Source organism: Oreochromis niloticus, linkage group LG9 (assembly GCF_001858045.2).
Source record: "Oreochromis niloticus isolate F11D_XX linkage group LG9, O_niloticus_UMD_NMBU, whole genome shotgun sequence".
Classification (NCBI taxonomy): domain Eukaryota; kingdom Metazoa; phylum Chordata; class Actinopteri; order Cichliformes; family Cichlidae; genus Oreochromis; species Oreochromis niloticus.
Window position 1 is genome coordinate 15945374 of NC_031974.2, and position 15405 is coordinate 15960778.

Below are 15405 nucleotides of genomic sequence, written 5' to 3' on the forward strand. Positions count from 1 at the left end.
GTGGGCAGTGGTTGAAGCAGACCGGATGCAGGTTGGTTAGAAAGTTTGTTGCTGGCACAGGTTGAGCAGGGTGACACATACTCCCTGCCATCCTTGGTTAAAGTGGGCCACCAAAAGTAGTGCTGCAAAAAGGATATGGTGCGGTGGACCATGAGGGTGGCATGAGAAGCGGGCCGTGTGGGCACACTGGATGACCTGGGAGAGGACTGCTGCAGGAACAAATAGGCGACCCGGCGGACCAGTCCCTGGGTCCAGCTCGGTCTCCTGGGCTTCCCGGATGAGGGTCTCAATCTCCCAAGATACAGCACTGATGTTGCAGGCGGCCGGGAGGACGGGTTCGGGATCTGCCTCCTCTTCTACGGTGGAGAGGAGCCGGGAGAGTGCATCTGGCTTCACATTTCGCGACCTCGGTCTGTAAGTGATGGAGGAGACAAAACGGGTGAAAAACAATGCCCACCTGGCCTCGAGTCGTTGAGTCATTTGGCTGACTGAAGGTACTCCAAGTTTTTGTGGTCAGTCTAAACCACGAACGGCTGGGTGGTCCCCTCCAACCAATGCCTCCATTCCTCCAGGGCAAGCTTTATAGCTAGCAACTCCCGGTCCCTGATGTGGTAACTGCGCTCTGCAGGGGAGAGATGACGAGAAGAAAAAGCACATGGATGAAGCTTGCCACTCACCTGCTGATACAGAACTGCTCTGCTCCCACCCCCGGAGTCGGAAGCATCCACCTCCACGATGAGCTGCCAAGAAAGGTCCGGTTGGCACAGGATGGGTGCCGAAGAAAACAATTCCTTGAGCCGTGAAAAGGCCTGCTGGGCAGCCTGGTTCCACTGAAAGGGGACCTTGGGTGAGGTCAATGAAGTGAGTGGCAGTGCGATCTTACTGAAATCTTGGATAAATCTCCGGTAGAAGTTGACGAAATCCAGAAAGCATTTAAACTGCCGGCGATTGGGGGGAACAGGCCGCTCCACCACCGTCCGCACCTTCTCTGGGTTTGCTCTCAGGTTCCCACGCTCAATGATGTAGCCCAGAGGACACGGGAAACTCACAGTTTGTTGTTTTAGGAATTTTTCCCCCCCTTTAACAAATAGCTGGTTCTCCAGGAGGCGTTGGAGGATCTGATGGACGTGGACCTGGTGTTCAGCAAGCCTTTTTGATAGGATGAGAATGTCGTCTAGGTACACAAAAGCACAACGGTAAATAAAATCACGCAGATCATCATTAACCAGAGCCTGGAAAACTGCGGGTGCATTAGTCAACCCGAATGGCATCACCAGATACTCGAAGTGGCGAAAGTGAGTGTTAAAGGCAGTTTTCCATTCATCACCTTCTCGTATACACATCAGATGGTAGGCGTTGCGCAGATCCAACTTGCTGAACACCGTCATCCCCTGGAGCAACTCAAATGCAGAAGAGAGCAAAGACAGTGAGTATTTATTCTTTACCTTTATCTGATTCAAGCCCCGATAATCAATGCATGGCCGCAGTGTTTTGTCCTTGTTGGTCACAAAAAGAAACCAGCGGTGACAGGGGAGGTGGAGGGACGGATTATGCCTACCGCCAGTGACTCTGTAATGTATTTCTCCATCGTGTCTCTCTCTGGCCAAAAAAGACTGTAAAGACGGCTGGACAGTAGTAATGCAATCACACGGTCGGTGAGGAGGTAGTGAGCGGGCCCTGTCTTTACAGAAAACCTCCCCGAGATCACGATAAATCCTTGGGACCGCAGAGAGGTCCGGTGCCTTAGGCGGTGCTTTGATTTTCGATGGCGGAACAGAGGGAGTAACAGCCAGGAGACAGTTTCTATGACAGTTAATTCCCCAACCCGTAATCCTCCCCTTCTCCCAGTCAATTTGAGGGTTGTGGAGAGCTAGCCAGGGGTGTCCCAGAACTAAGGGTGTGAGGGGCGCTTTGAAAGCAAAAAAACAAATCCGCTCCATGTGGTTACTGGACAGCGAGAGGACTAATGGCTCAGAAACATGGGTGATGACCTGACAATGCGCAAACATGGAGAGGCTTAGGTAACACTTACAATGCAATGTTCAACTGCTTGGCCAGAGAAGAGTCAATGAAATTTTGCTCTGCCACAGAGTCCACAAGGACAGAGGGAGAGTGGCCGATAGTGTAAACAGAAAGCGTAGCTGGCAATAGAAGTCGGGGGATAGAACAGCTAGTCGACAGATTGCCCACCAGTATCCTCTCCGTTACTGGCGGGCACGCCCTTTTGCTAAGCTCAGGCAGGAGGAAACTGACTGACCCTTACGGCTGCAATACATTTACTCACCCGCAGCGAAGCAGCAACAATGATGTTCCGCGGGCGTGAGCCATGACCGTCCCGGCTGCATGGGTTCCTCCTCTGGCTCAGCTAAATCCGGTTCACGTGATCCCCGGGCAACTGTAGCTCCTTCAGAGCATTCCACAGGCTCGTGAAACACTCGAGCATGCATACTCCGATGTACACGCACCCGATCGTCCACTCGGATGCACAGCGTCATGAGGGCATCTAAGGAAGAAGGCAATTCTCGAAGCATTAGTTCATCTTTCAGTTCCTCATTGATGTTACTGAGTAGTGTGCTTTTCAGTGCTTCTTCTCCCTACCCCATCTGTTCAGCCAGAGTCCAAAATCAATAGAAAAGTCCGCCATGTTCCGCCTACTTTGTCTGAGGGCTAGCAAGCGCTGGCTGACTGCGGCCGCAGTAGACTCTGTAGCCCTATGGGGCCAGCCAGGCAGACACAGGGACCATGACAAAATCAAGTTAATGAAGATCTAAAAGCCAATCAGTACAATTGGTTTACAGTTGCTTAATAATGCTCAGCATAAACAAAAATGATTTAGAAATAAAAAATGTTTAAAAGTGTGAATTGTCATGAATTGTTGAATGATGGTAGTTGAAAGAACGTTAAAAACGTTAAAACAGGCATTACAACAGAAATGTGTCCATTACACTGCAGAGCAGTACAGGGGCATGAAAAACAAAAGAAAAAAAACACACACTCTGCATAGTTAGCAGGCAGCTCATAAGACTGGCATAACACCTGCTCCTTCTTTTTCAGTTGTAGGTCCCACTGCTCCCCCACAGCTTCCTGGAAACTGTCCACAATCAACAAGCAGGGGAACATGGATACCTTTCAGTGGCCATTGTTATTCCTTCTTCAGCTCAGTGACCAATGACTGGGCCCATGCCACAACTGAATGTATAAAAATGGGTAAGTTATGAAGAATTCAACATACACAGAGAATTATGTCCATGTTTATGACCTTTAATATTTAACTGTTGTACCATGTTTATCAGGTGCTTCACTAGTGAGTATTCAGGATCCTATTGAGAGTAAATTCATAGAAGAGAATGTGGAGATTCTCCAGGACAGTGCTAAAACCTTTTGGATTGGCATGTACAAGACCCATGAAGGTGAGGTTAAATTCAGCGTAATATATACATGTATATACATTCATACATTGGATATGTGTGCGTGCGTGCTGCATTACATAATAAATTAACATGTGTTTCTGCTTCAGATAAGTGGATGTGGATCGATAACAGCCCTTTGGACTATACCAACTGGAAATCAGGAATGGCAGAGTCAGAGTCGTGTGTGTACATCAGTTCTGACACTGGTCTGTGGAGTACGACAGACTGCAGAAGGTCATTTTCTTACATCTGCAAAACACCAAAAGGTAACTTAGATAAGCTTTTTCATGAAAAAATGTTCAATTTAGCTTTGTATATATTTATTTACTTACTGATTTATCATTTTTAGTTATTAAACCTACAGAAAAGCCTCCATTTGTTGTTTAAATTTTTTAAATCTGAGTAAATTCACTGCTTCAACTCTACATTCTTGCCTGCTTAGCCCACGTCGTCCAGGAAACTACACACGGGTCCGCTGTGTCATTGTTGCTATACACAGAAACATTTTTTTTTGGCTAATACGCTTGTGGCTTCATTTGAAAAACATATGCCATGCAAATGTGTTGCTGAATTTTCTTTTTGCTCTGCTCCAGACACAAATAGCTTCCTGATCTTCAATGAAGATCACAACAAGTGCGTAAAGGTGGAGAGTGCCACCTCTATAACAGTGGCTGCTTGTAATCCTCATGCCAAAGATCAAGAGTTCCGATGGGTCTCTGAGTCTCACCTGCTCAGTTTGTCCCTCAGGCTGTGTTTGGGTACTACAGCAATAAAAGACTGGGTGAAGGTGCAGCTCATGGAATGTGATGAGAACAATGACCTCCAGCATTGGCAGTGTAAGAACGATACCCTCTTTGGCCTAAAAGACCAGGACCTGCACTTAAACTGGGGCAACTACGATGAGAAAAGCGTCATGATCTACAAAGGTTCAGGGTTCTGGAGTCGCTGGAAGATATATGGCACTCAGGGGGACCTCTGTTCAAAGGGATATCAAGGTAGGAATGATGAGTACAAGAGCCTACAACAATAGCTAAACTCAAGTGTGCTTTAGCTTTGTAGAAAGTTTAGAAATGTGTTTTAGAAGGTCCCTGAACAGTGCATGCTTTAAAGTTTGTTGTTTTAGGAATTTGTAAAGAACAATAAAATTTTTCTTACTTCCATTAAAATTACAAATGCAAAATATTATTTTCTGTACATAGTAAACCAGGTTTAAAAAGTGCTATGGCTACAGATGAAATTACATTTACCATCTAAATATGTTGAAGTATGTGGAAGGGTTTTTTTTTGTTTGTTTGTTTTTTGTTATCTGATCTGAGTACAAAACTTGCTGGTTACGGCATACCTGATGAGAAACTTTCAGTGATCACAGTCAGGTATTGTGTAGTCTGCTGAGACTGCATAATTGTCAGTGCAGCACAAATAATAAGCAGTGCTCATGAAGGCACTCTTTGTGCACAGCACTGACAGCCAGTCTCAACTGTATAACTAGAATCCATCGTGGATAGGTTAAAAACCCACCCGTTTTTAAAGCTTGGTAACTCAAACAACCAAAGGCTGTATTAAGTTTTAACATTCATCACATTAAGGTCAAGCTAAAACTTATTTATAACACCTTATAACCTATTTGCCACTACAAGTACGTGTTTGCATACTTTAATGTACTTCTGGTTTGGAGTGATTTGCAGTGATTCTTACTTGCCATTTGCAGCTTTGCAGCAATATTTTAGACAACAGTGAACTTCCCAACATTCTGGAGTGTTTTGGGAAAAAACCCTTTTCAACATGGGAACATGTCAGGACTGACATAATTAATTAATCAAATACGCCATTAAATAATTAATTAAATGTGTCAATAATTAATAAAAATGTAATAAATACATTAAATACATATTTATGACATATGTAGTTTATTAATTATTGACACATTTAATTAATTATTTAATTATTTTTTTATTTAATTCATTCTGACACTCTCACCATGAATTTATTTTATCTGTCAGCCTCAACCATCAAACTCAATTGCTGGTGTGGACTTGGGACAGCCAGGTATCCCTGAATGCATTTCAAATCACAGGCAGCAATGGTGGGGACCTAAAGTTTTAAAATATTTTTCTGTCACCAATTACAGTTTTAATAGTGTTTTAGCCGCGAATGTAGTGGCGTAATCTTCACATGTCTGGTCAGGTTGTCAGCATAGAAGATGTTTGCAAAGTGCTCGGAGATGTCGCTAGCTCTGCTAACAGTCAGCTGACAGTCAGCTGACAGACTGTACCGAGCTTAAAGCCCCGATGTTCCAGCTTAACTGCTTTTTTTACTTAACTTACTTATATATATATATATATATATATATATATATATATATATATATATATATATATATATAAACACCCAGCACGACCCCTGCGGGCGGTTTATCCTTCAAGCTCGGGTCCTCTACCAGAGGCCTGGGAGCTTGAGGGTCCTGCGCAGTATCTTAGCTGTTCCCAGGACTGCGCTCTTCTGGACAGAGATGTCCGATGTTGTTCCCGGGATCTGCTGGAGCCACTCGCCTAGCTTGGGAGTCACCGCACCTAGTGTTCCGATTACCACGGGGACCACCGTTACCTTCACCCTCCACATCCTCTCGAGCTCTTCTCTGAGCCCTTGGTATTTCTCCAGCTTCTCGTGTTCCTTCTTCCTGATATTGCTGTCATTCGGAACCGCTACATCGATCACTACGGCCGTCTTCTTCTGTTTGTCTACCACCACTATGTCCGGTTGGTTAGCCACCACCATTTTGTCCGTCTGTATCTGGAAGTCCCACAGGATCTTAGCTCGGTCATTCTCCACCACCCTTGGGGGCATCTCCCATTTTGACCTTGGGACTTCCAGGTTATACTCGGAACAGATGTTCCTGTACACTACGCCGGCCACTTGGTTGTGGCATTCCATGTATGCCTTGCCTGGTAGCATCTTGCACCCTGCTGTTATGTGCTGGATTGTCTCTGGGGCATCTTTACACAGCCTGCACCTGGGGTCTTGCCTGGTGTGATAGACCCCAGCCTCTATGGATCTTGTGCTCAGAGCTTGTTCTTGTGCTGCCATGATTAGTGCCTCTGTGCTGTCTTTCAGTCCAGCTTTGTCCAGCCACTGGTAGGATTTCTGGATATCAGCCACCTCCTCTATCTGCCGGTGGTACATACCGTGCAGGGGCCTGTCCTTCCATGATGGTTCCTCGTCTCCCTCCTCTTTCTTGGGTTTCTGCTGCCTGAGGTATTCACTGAGCACTCGGTCAGTTGGGGCCATCTTCCCAATGTATTCTTGGATGTTCGTTGTCTCATCCTGGACTGTGGTGCTGACACTCACCAGTCCCCGTCCCCCTTCCTTCCGCTTAGCGTACAGCCTCAGGGTGCTGGACTTGGGGGTGAAACCCTCCATGCATAGTAAGGAGCTTTCTTGTCTTGATGTCAGTGGCTTCTAGCTCCTCCTTTGGCCAGCCTATTACCCCAGCAGGGTACCTGATCACGGGCAGGGCGTAGGTGTTGATGGCCTGGATCTTGTTCTTACCGTTCAGCTGACTCCTCAGGACTTGCCTGACCCTCTGCAGGTATTTGGTGGTTGCAGCCTTTCTAGCGGCCTCTTCATGGTTCCCATTTGCCTGCGGGATCCCCAGGTACTTGTAACTGTCCTCTATGTCTGCAATGTTGCCTTCTGGTAGTTCAATCCCCTCAGTTCTGACTACCTTCCCTCTCTTTGTTACCATCCGACTACACTTCTCCAGTCCGAACAACATTCCAATGTCATTGCTGTATAGCCTGGTAGTGTGTATCAGTGAATCGATGTCTCGTTCACTCTTGGCATACAGCTTGATGTCATCCATGTACAGGAGGTGGCTGACAACTGCTCCGTTCCGTAGTCGGTATCCGTAGCCAGTCTTGTTAATGATTTCACTGAGGGGGTTCAGGCCTATGCAGAACAGCAATGGGGACAGAGCATCTCCTTGGTAGATCCCGCACTTGATGGTGACTTGTGCTATGGGCTTGGAGTTGGCCTCTAGTGTTGTACGCCACATCCCCATTGAGTTCCTGATGAAGGCTCTTAGGGTCCTGTTGATCTTGTACAATTCTAGGCATTCCAGTATCCAGCTGTGGGGCATTGAGTCATAGGCCTTCTTGTAATCAATCCAGGCAGTGCACAGGTTGGTCAGTCTGGTCTTGCAGTCTCGGCTGACTGTTCTGTCTACCAGTAGCTGGTGTTTTGCGCCTCTGGTATTCTTGCCAATCCCTTTCTGTGCCCCACTCATGTATTGACCCATGTGCCTGTTCATCTTAGCCGATATGATGCCTGACAGGAGCTTCCATGTAGTACTGAGGCAGGTAATTTGTCGGTAGTTGGATGGGACCGGTCCCTTCTTGGGGTCCTTGGGGATCAGGACCGTCCGACCTTCGGTTAGCCATTCCGGGTGTCTCTCGTTAACTAGCAGCTGGTTCATTTGTGCTGCCAGACACTCGTGGAGTGCAGTCAGCTTCTTCAGCCAGTAGGCATGAACCATGTCGGGCCCTGGTGCTGTCCAACTCTTCATACTTGAGACCCTTTCTTGGATATCTGCCACTGTGATGGTTACTGGACCCTGTTCAGGGAGGTCGCTATGGTCTGCCCTTAGATCCACTAGCCACTGAGCATTGCCGTTATGGGTTGCGTCCTTCTCCCATATGCTCTTCCAGTATTTCTCCGTCTCCAGCCTTGGTGGTGCTGTTCTCTTATTGTTCCCTTGCCACTGAGAGTACACCTTTGCTGGTTCTGTGGAGAACAGCTGGTTTATTCTCCTGCCTTCTATCTCTCTGGTGTACCTCCTCAAGCGGCTGGCCAAGGCTGTGAATCTTTGCTTGGCAGTTTCCAAGGCCTCAGGTATGGACAGCTTGCTGTATTTCTTATGCACCTTCTTATGCACCTTCTTTGTCGCACCTTTCTGCAACTCCGTTACTTGGCTAACCTCCCTCCGTGCTACTTTGATCTTGCCCTCTAGCCTCCTTCTCCATGGAGTGGCTGTTCAACTTGTAGCCAAGCATCTCACTGATCACTGCTGCTGTGGTTGTAGGTATCGTCCGTAGTGCTGCATTAACATCATCTAGCAGACCTTCTGAGGGTACTTCACGTAATCTTGGTAACCGGCTACAGGGGATCCAGGTTTCAAGCTTGGCCATGATCCTATTTTTCAGGTCAGTTCCTCTCGCACTCAACGATCCTTCTCCTATCACACTTGGGGCTGTGTACCCAATCTCGGGTGGGGGTGATGATATCTCCCCCCCTGACCTGGCGTCTTGACTCCTCCTTGCCGTAGCATTTATGTTGTTCCTCGTCAATCTCTAGCTGTGATAGCAGTCCCTTCTTTCGAATGTTGGAACACTGAGCTACTAGTTGTTTCGCCGTCATTGTGGATGTTGGGTATCGAAGAATCCATAGGTCCCTCATCCTATTCATGTAACCCCTTCCGCCAGGGTTACTTGCTTAGTAGCATTCCAACAACGCCCTGTTTTCGTGTATATATATATATATATATATATATATATATATATATATATATATATATATGTATATATATATATATATGTACATATATGTATGTATATATATATATATATATAGAGAGAGAGAGAGAGAGAGAGAGAGATAGATAGATAGATATATAAATAATATATATATATATATATATATATAAATAATATATATACACAGTGTTGGGGAGTAATGGAATACATGTACCAGAGTTGTGTATTTAAAATACAAAATATGAGTAACTGTAATGCGATACAGTTACCGTTTTAAAAGGTGGTATTCAGAATACAGTTATTTTGTTGAAATAAATGGATTATATGGTGGTCTTTTCCTGTTTCTTATGTTAGGCTATGCCCTCTCTATTTTTGATAATTCCACGCCGGTTGGAAACCCAAACAAAACACGCATTAAGAGGCTCTAATGACTCGCAGCCCATGTCACCTCTACTTGCGACCGCATAATGATGTGAAGAAATATTTTATTAAAAATTATTATTCAAAAAATAATTTAATATGAAGGCAACAGGCAGAGTGTTACAGGCATAGCCCTAAATAATGTAGCCTCATGGGCAGTGTAGTCCATGCTGCAGGGAGAATGGACTGCCATACCCGTTATGTGTCTGTGAGCGCGAGGGAGGGAGAAAAAGGAGCGTGGAAAAGTACGAGTTGTCGCGACCAGAAACGGGAGATGGAAGCATGTAAATATAATAATAACCACTGCAGCCAAAAAGAGTGCCTGACCAGCCCAGTTGTAAGTAAGCTATTAAGACTTGACTGTACAATAAGTTCCGTTGGAGCAGCCTTTGAACGTCTCTCTCTGTCTCTCGCCAGCAAAGTTGACCCAGACAACAAAGTAAAGCTAGTGTTCGGCTACGAGCCCGACACGGAACCCGACGTATTAACCAGAGGTCCCTTTACTACGGTTCGGAGCCTCAGAATAGTTTTCTATACGAGATCGCTGCAAAAAGTGCAGATTTACCTAATGTCCATCCTACTGTTGCTCGTTTATATTAAGATTTAAAAATCTAGTTGGTACTAGTATGTCGAGGACCCTTCAGTAATAGTAGTAAATCACACAGCAATCGTACATTCATGTAGTTGTAAAAAGCATGACAATATATTAAGTAATCCAAAGAATTCCGAATATGTTACTCTCATTGAGTAACATAAACGAATACGTTACAGAATACATTGTGGGGCATGTATTCTGTAATCTGTAGTGGAATACATTTTAAAAGTAACTTTCCCAACACTGTATATAACCGGTTTGTTTACATATTCCACTCTCCGTGTTCCACATGTTGCATCTGCAGAGTCTCATTTTCACCAAACGATAGTCTCTTTCTGCCTGGTCTTGTGTCTCTGTGCTTCTGTAACATAAATAACGAGCTGACATTTTCCTCACGAGACAAGTGATCAGCTCAGCAGACCTTCAGTTTACCTGCATACACCCTGCTCACCTGTCAGCTGTTTAACACCTGCTGCTAATTCAAGAAACACCCCTTACCTTACCTGGTGATAGTCACAGTTTAACTGGGCAGCTGGTGCTCAATATAACGCAATGTCGGCGCATTATTCTGCACAAGATAAGTAAATATCGTTTGCTTCTTGAGCGCAGAGCTGTTAGAGCTTGTTTCCCTACAGAGCACTTTATTGGCAAGCCCACTTTATCAGCGGCTGAGATCCAATCACCGACACACAGCTTTGAAACCTCCACTGAATTTTAGCTCTCAGTGGAGAGCTGGACTGTCTGTCGGGTCACGTCTACCTCGCTGTTTTATTTACAACTGAGCAATTTGGTTTGGCTCAGATTAAAGTTACGTTTCATAACTGCATAGTTTTATTGAAGTTTAATGTCTCACTGGCACATGTGTTAGACTGAACCATTCGAGTTTCTTTATTATCTGCTGTTTTGGATTTTTTAACAGTGAATTTTGAGATTAAACTGACTTTTAAAATGTTTTTTTATACAAAGAAGAAAGAGAAAGCGCATTTCCACCGAGAGGAGCAGCATTTGTAACAGGATGTTCATCATGACGACTGCAGCCTGTACAGAAATATTACATCATCAGTTTTTTAATAGTTATTCAACTGTATTCTAAGCACCAGCTGTCTGTTAGAATTTTCAGAGTTTACTAAACTAAAAATAAATGAGGTTAATATATGATTTGTGGGAGTTTTTTTTATGTTAGTGTTTTGGTCATGTTATATTTAACTGTCAAATGCTTGTTAGAAACTATAAAACACATCGTACAGACTTCTGGATGTTAGAAGAAATCTAATACTGCCCATGAATGAGACTAAAGGCAGGAAGGTGTCCTTTAAAACTAAACATGTTATTAGCACCTCCACATTTATATCATAGTTTCTGATATAGCACGTGTATTTCAGTAATAGCCGATTTATTTCAGTGTAGTGGTGTACAGTCACACAGCTAACATGGGCGTAATCGGTGATACTGCTTAACTATAATTTTTCCACCTTAACTTCAGTTAACCAAGTCAGACAGTTCTTTTGCAATGAAAAACAAACAGTGCCAGGTGTTTAATTCACAGCTGCTTATGCAGTAACCATGGTAACCACAGACTCTGAGTGGCTGGTCAGACAACAGTTTTACATATATGATCTTAAAACAGGACACAGCCACTGTACGTACTGATATCATATCACATGTGTACATTGACTGAGTCTATGTTTGATGTTTGTTCTATATCTAATCTTCACTCTCAAACATTTAAACAGCAGCGAGTCTACAGCTGAGAGAATACAACCTCAAACTGTCAGAGCAGATTTGATTTACAACAGTGTTGCGTTAGACTGCTATATTTTTATGGTTTTTATACTATAGATTTTCACGTCTCTGGAATCGTTGGCAGTAATAAGAATGATTTTCTGTAAAATAATATTGATATGACCAGTGTTGGTCAAGTTACTTGAAAAAAGTAATCAGTAACTAATTACTGATTACTTCCCCCAAAAAGTAATCCCGTTACTTTACCGATTACTTATTTTCAAAAGTAATTAATTTTGTCTGTGGATTTCCCATTCCCTGGTAGCGCAATCGGTGCTTGCTCAGAAGCTAAGGGGTTTTTCGCTGTAAAAAGAAGTTTTCTTCCCACGCTCATACTCTCTCCCGCACTCAATATATTATCCTTTGTTGATCTGCACACAGCTGTTGCCACGAACGTCGCACTCGCTTAAGTCATTGTCATGAGACACTCTCGCAAAAAATCACGGTTTTAGTAATACAGTAACGCGGCGTGCTTATGGGAAAGTAACAGTAATTTAATTACCTTTATTGCAATAGTAATCCCGTACATTACTTGTTACTTGCAAAAAGTAATCGGATTACTGCCCATCTCTGGATATGACCCATGAATTAGATCCGTAGATGACCATTAGATTAGTTTGATGCTGCCGACACTTTCGTGTGACCCAGCTGGGAAACACTGGGTTAACTCAGAGAGCTGAAGATATCGTGGATATGCTGACCGCGCTCCGTGGTGTACAGGGCCGTTTACCCTCATGATTAATATTCACAATAAAAATATTAGCCGAACATCATGAAGTCTGTATGTGTTTCATAGTGTCGAACAAGCTTTGTACTGGGACCTGCCCTTTGTTGGCGGTAATAACAGCTCGATTGCTTGGGAGGCGAGCGGGTCTATCCTACGTTTTGGGATAGACTAGGCTGGGCAGACATCTCCGAAATCATTGAAGCACTTTGGCAAAGAGGCTCGATCTTGACAAACCAACCAGATATTTGAAGATTAAAACGTTACATTCTCGGCTAAAAAAAAAATTAAAACTGTATTTGGTGACACACAAACAGGGTTTTTCAAATTACAGTTCTGTTAGTTTCCACATGCTGGTTGATGGTGTGCACAAACGCCTTCTAAAAGGAATGGCCACCAGGCCAAAGCAATGATTTTGACTAGATCAGCATTAACCCCGTCCCTTGAGTTTGATTGGTGAGCCTCACAGATAAAATTATTTCATAGTGAAAGCTGAAAGAGTCACGTCTGCCAAAATGAATTAATTAACTTACTTAGACTTTTAGACTTAGTTCCTCCTGCGCCAGATGGCGCATTGGGCGGTAAGGGATCGCCAACGAGCTCAGTTTGCAGCCACATCTTGGCCACATCAGCCTTGTCCCATGAAAGATCGACCGCCTTCAGGTCCTCAATGAATGACCGTCTCTACATTTGTTTTGGTTGTCCGCGGCTCCGTGACCCCGGGCGGGTCTCCACGACATGGTTATCTTTGGTAATCGTTCCAGATGTTGGTGGAGAACGTGACCGGCGAAACGAAATCGTCGCTCCCATACCACGTCTGCTAGCGGTCGTGAGGCAATGCGCTGAAGGACCTCCTCGTTGGTAACATGATCTCGATACAAAATCTTGAGAATCTGTCGGGCGGCCGCGCTGTTGGAAAAAATTCAGTCGTCGGGTGATTGTTGCCGTCGACTTCCATGTTTCACTCGCATAGATAGCCATGGACAATAATCGAACAACGTGCCGAGCTGCAGCAATGACTGTCAATCAGTTTCATAAACTTCAAAAGCGTTCAACAGCGTGCATCGAGAAACAGTCTGGAGAATTGCCAGGTCCTACGGCATACCGGAGATGTTCGTTAGCCTCCTGAGAAACATCTACCACGAGTCAAGCTGCTGCGTCTGTACAGATAGTGGGATTTCAGACTCGTACAAGATTAAGACGGGAGTTCCCGTTTGTGCTGGCTGTGGATTTCATCATGCGGCGAGCACGGAGTCCAAGGACACAACGGACGACGAATTGCAGATCTTGATTTCGCGGACAACATTGCGCTGCTCGGATCTACTCAACGCTCCATTTGCGATTTAACCGGCATGCTAGAAAATGAAGCGTCAAAGATGGGACTGCGGATCAGCGCTGCCAAAAGCAAAGTCATGCGGATTGGTTATGCCAGAGCGAATACTCCAGAACTCGTTGGCCACAGCCCGCTTGATGAATTCGATCAGTTCACGTATCTGGGCAGTGTGATAACACCAGACGTTGGCTCGGACAAGAACATCGCCTGTCACCTCAGAATATTTAATTAATATAATTAAATATACCATTAAGTAATTAATTAAATGCCAATTAAAATGTCAAATAAATAAATAAATAATGAAATTTGTCAAGAATTAATTACCTAAATATGTCATAAATATTTATTTAATTGATTATTTCTAATTATTATTAATTATTGCCACATTTAATTAATTATTTAGTGGTATATTTAGTTAATTCATTATGTCAGTCCTGGCGTTCTATACATTACAAGCACAAGTCAATTTTCTAAATTTAAAATGACTGGCGTTACCAGAGCCAAGAAACAGAGCACTACTCTTTCTCACCCAGCATCAGCAAATAAACTTGAGGGTAAATTGGGTGAAATCTAGTAAATGAAGAGCTAAAAGCTTACGAAAACAACTCTAGGAAGTGTGGAGGCAAACTCTCATAATTATCAATTACATGCTGGTGAAATGACTGCATGTCTCCATTATTTGTGTCTTCGCAGAGACATTCACACTAGGAGGAAATGCTTTTGGAGCCGCTTGTCAGTTCCCTTTTAAGTTCCATGAGAAGTGGTACGCCGAATGTACTAAAGACGGTCGTACGGATGGACAGCTGTGGTGTGCCACAGAGAGAGATTATGATAAAGTGGGAAAATGGGGATTTTGTCCAGCCAGAGGTAAGGAATGAAAAATCTCTTTGACCTGAAAGATGGTCTGACGATTCAGTCCACTTTACATCAATATGAAGAAAGCCCTTATGAAGCCCTTCATGGTTACTTTTATCAAATCATGCACAAAAAACATATTTTTTTATGAAGAATTCAGTGCTGCAGGCTTGTTTTCTGACCCTCTCTCACCTCTTCCTCTCATGGACCGTCAACACGGCACTGTCCTCTGTTTCCTCTGTTCACAGGCTAAGTTTCCCCTGGCACTGCTCTTAAACTGAGGCAGGAAAGCAACAGCAAAATAAATGGCTCTCACTTTACCAGACTGTTTTATAAAGTCAGAGTGCAGTCCCATCTAAGGCTGTAGATGTTTCTCAAATTACATACTTTATATACTTCTTTAAGTTCTTAAAGACTCCCATGGGGCCCACCCAATCCTTAATCTTTCTTCTAATCAAAACACAAGAAAAGTCAATGTATTTCCTTAAGAATGTTATTCAACAACTGTTTATACAAATGTATTATGCAACTCATCTCTATAAGTCAAAAGATCACTCTTCAGACAGCTTTTTTTAACTCTTGGATCTGTGTGATTTCAGTGACTAACCCTAATATGGTCATGTTGCCTATGACCACAATAGCCCTATGCCAAGCAATTCAAATCTGTTTTTTGTAACAGTCAGCCAGTCAGAACAATCAGTTTACAGTTAGCTTAACAATGCTCAACATAAAAAAATATTTAGAAATAAAAATTATTT

The 15405-nt window shown here is 43.8% G+C and overlaps 1 protein-coding gene across 6 annotated transcripts in view; it reads left to right on the top strand.

Annotated features, from left to right (window-relative positions):
- LOC106098848 (macrophage mannose receptor 1) overlaps window positions 1-15405 on the top strand; it is a 35799-nt gene that overhangs the window by 17205 nt on the left and 3189 nt on the right. For 5 of the 6 annotated variants that reach the window (XM_025910224.1, XM_019363079.2, XM_019363080.1 and 2 more), the window contains 5 exons: window positions 3055-3207; window positions 3294-3410; window positions 3518-3676; window positions 4004-4405; window positions 14486-14659. In XM_025910224.1, the coding sequence (XP_025766009.1) occupies window positions 3055-3207; window positions 3294-3410; window positions 3518-3676; window positions 4004-4405; window positions 14486-14659 (1005 nt within the window). Of the gene's footprint in view, window positions 1-1311; window positions 1427-3054; window positions 3208-3293; window positions 3411-3517; window positions 3677-4003; window positions 4406-14485; window positions 14660-15405 lie in introns of those variants that run through there. The other variant, XM_019363086.2, reaches the window with a different exon arrangement.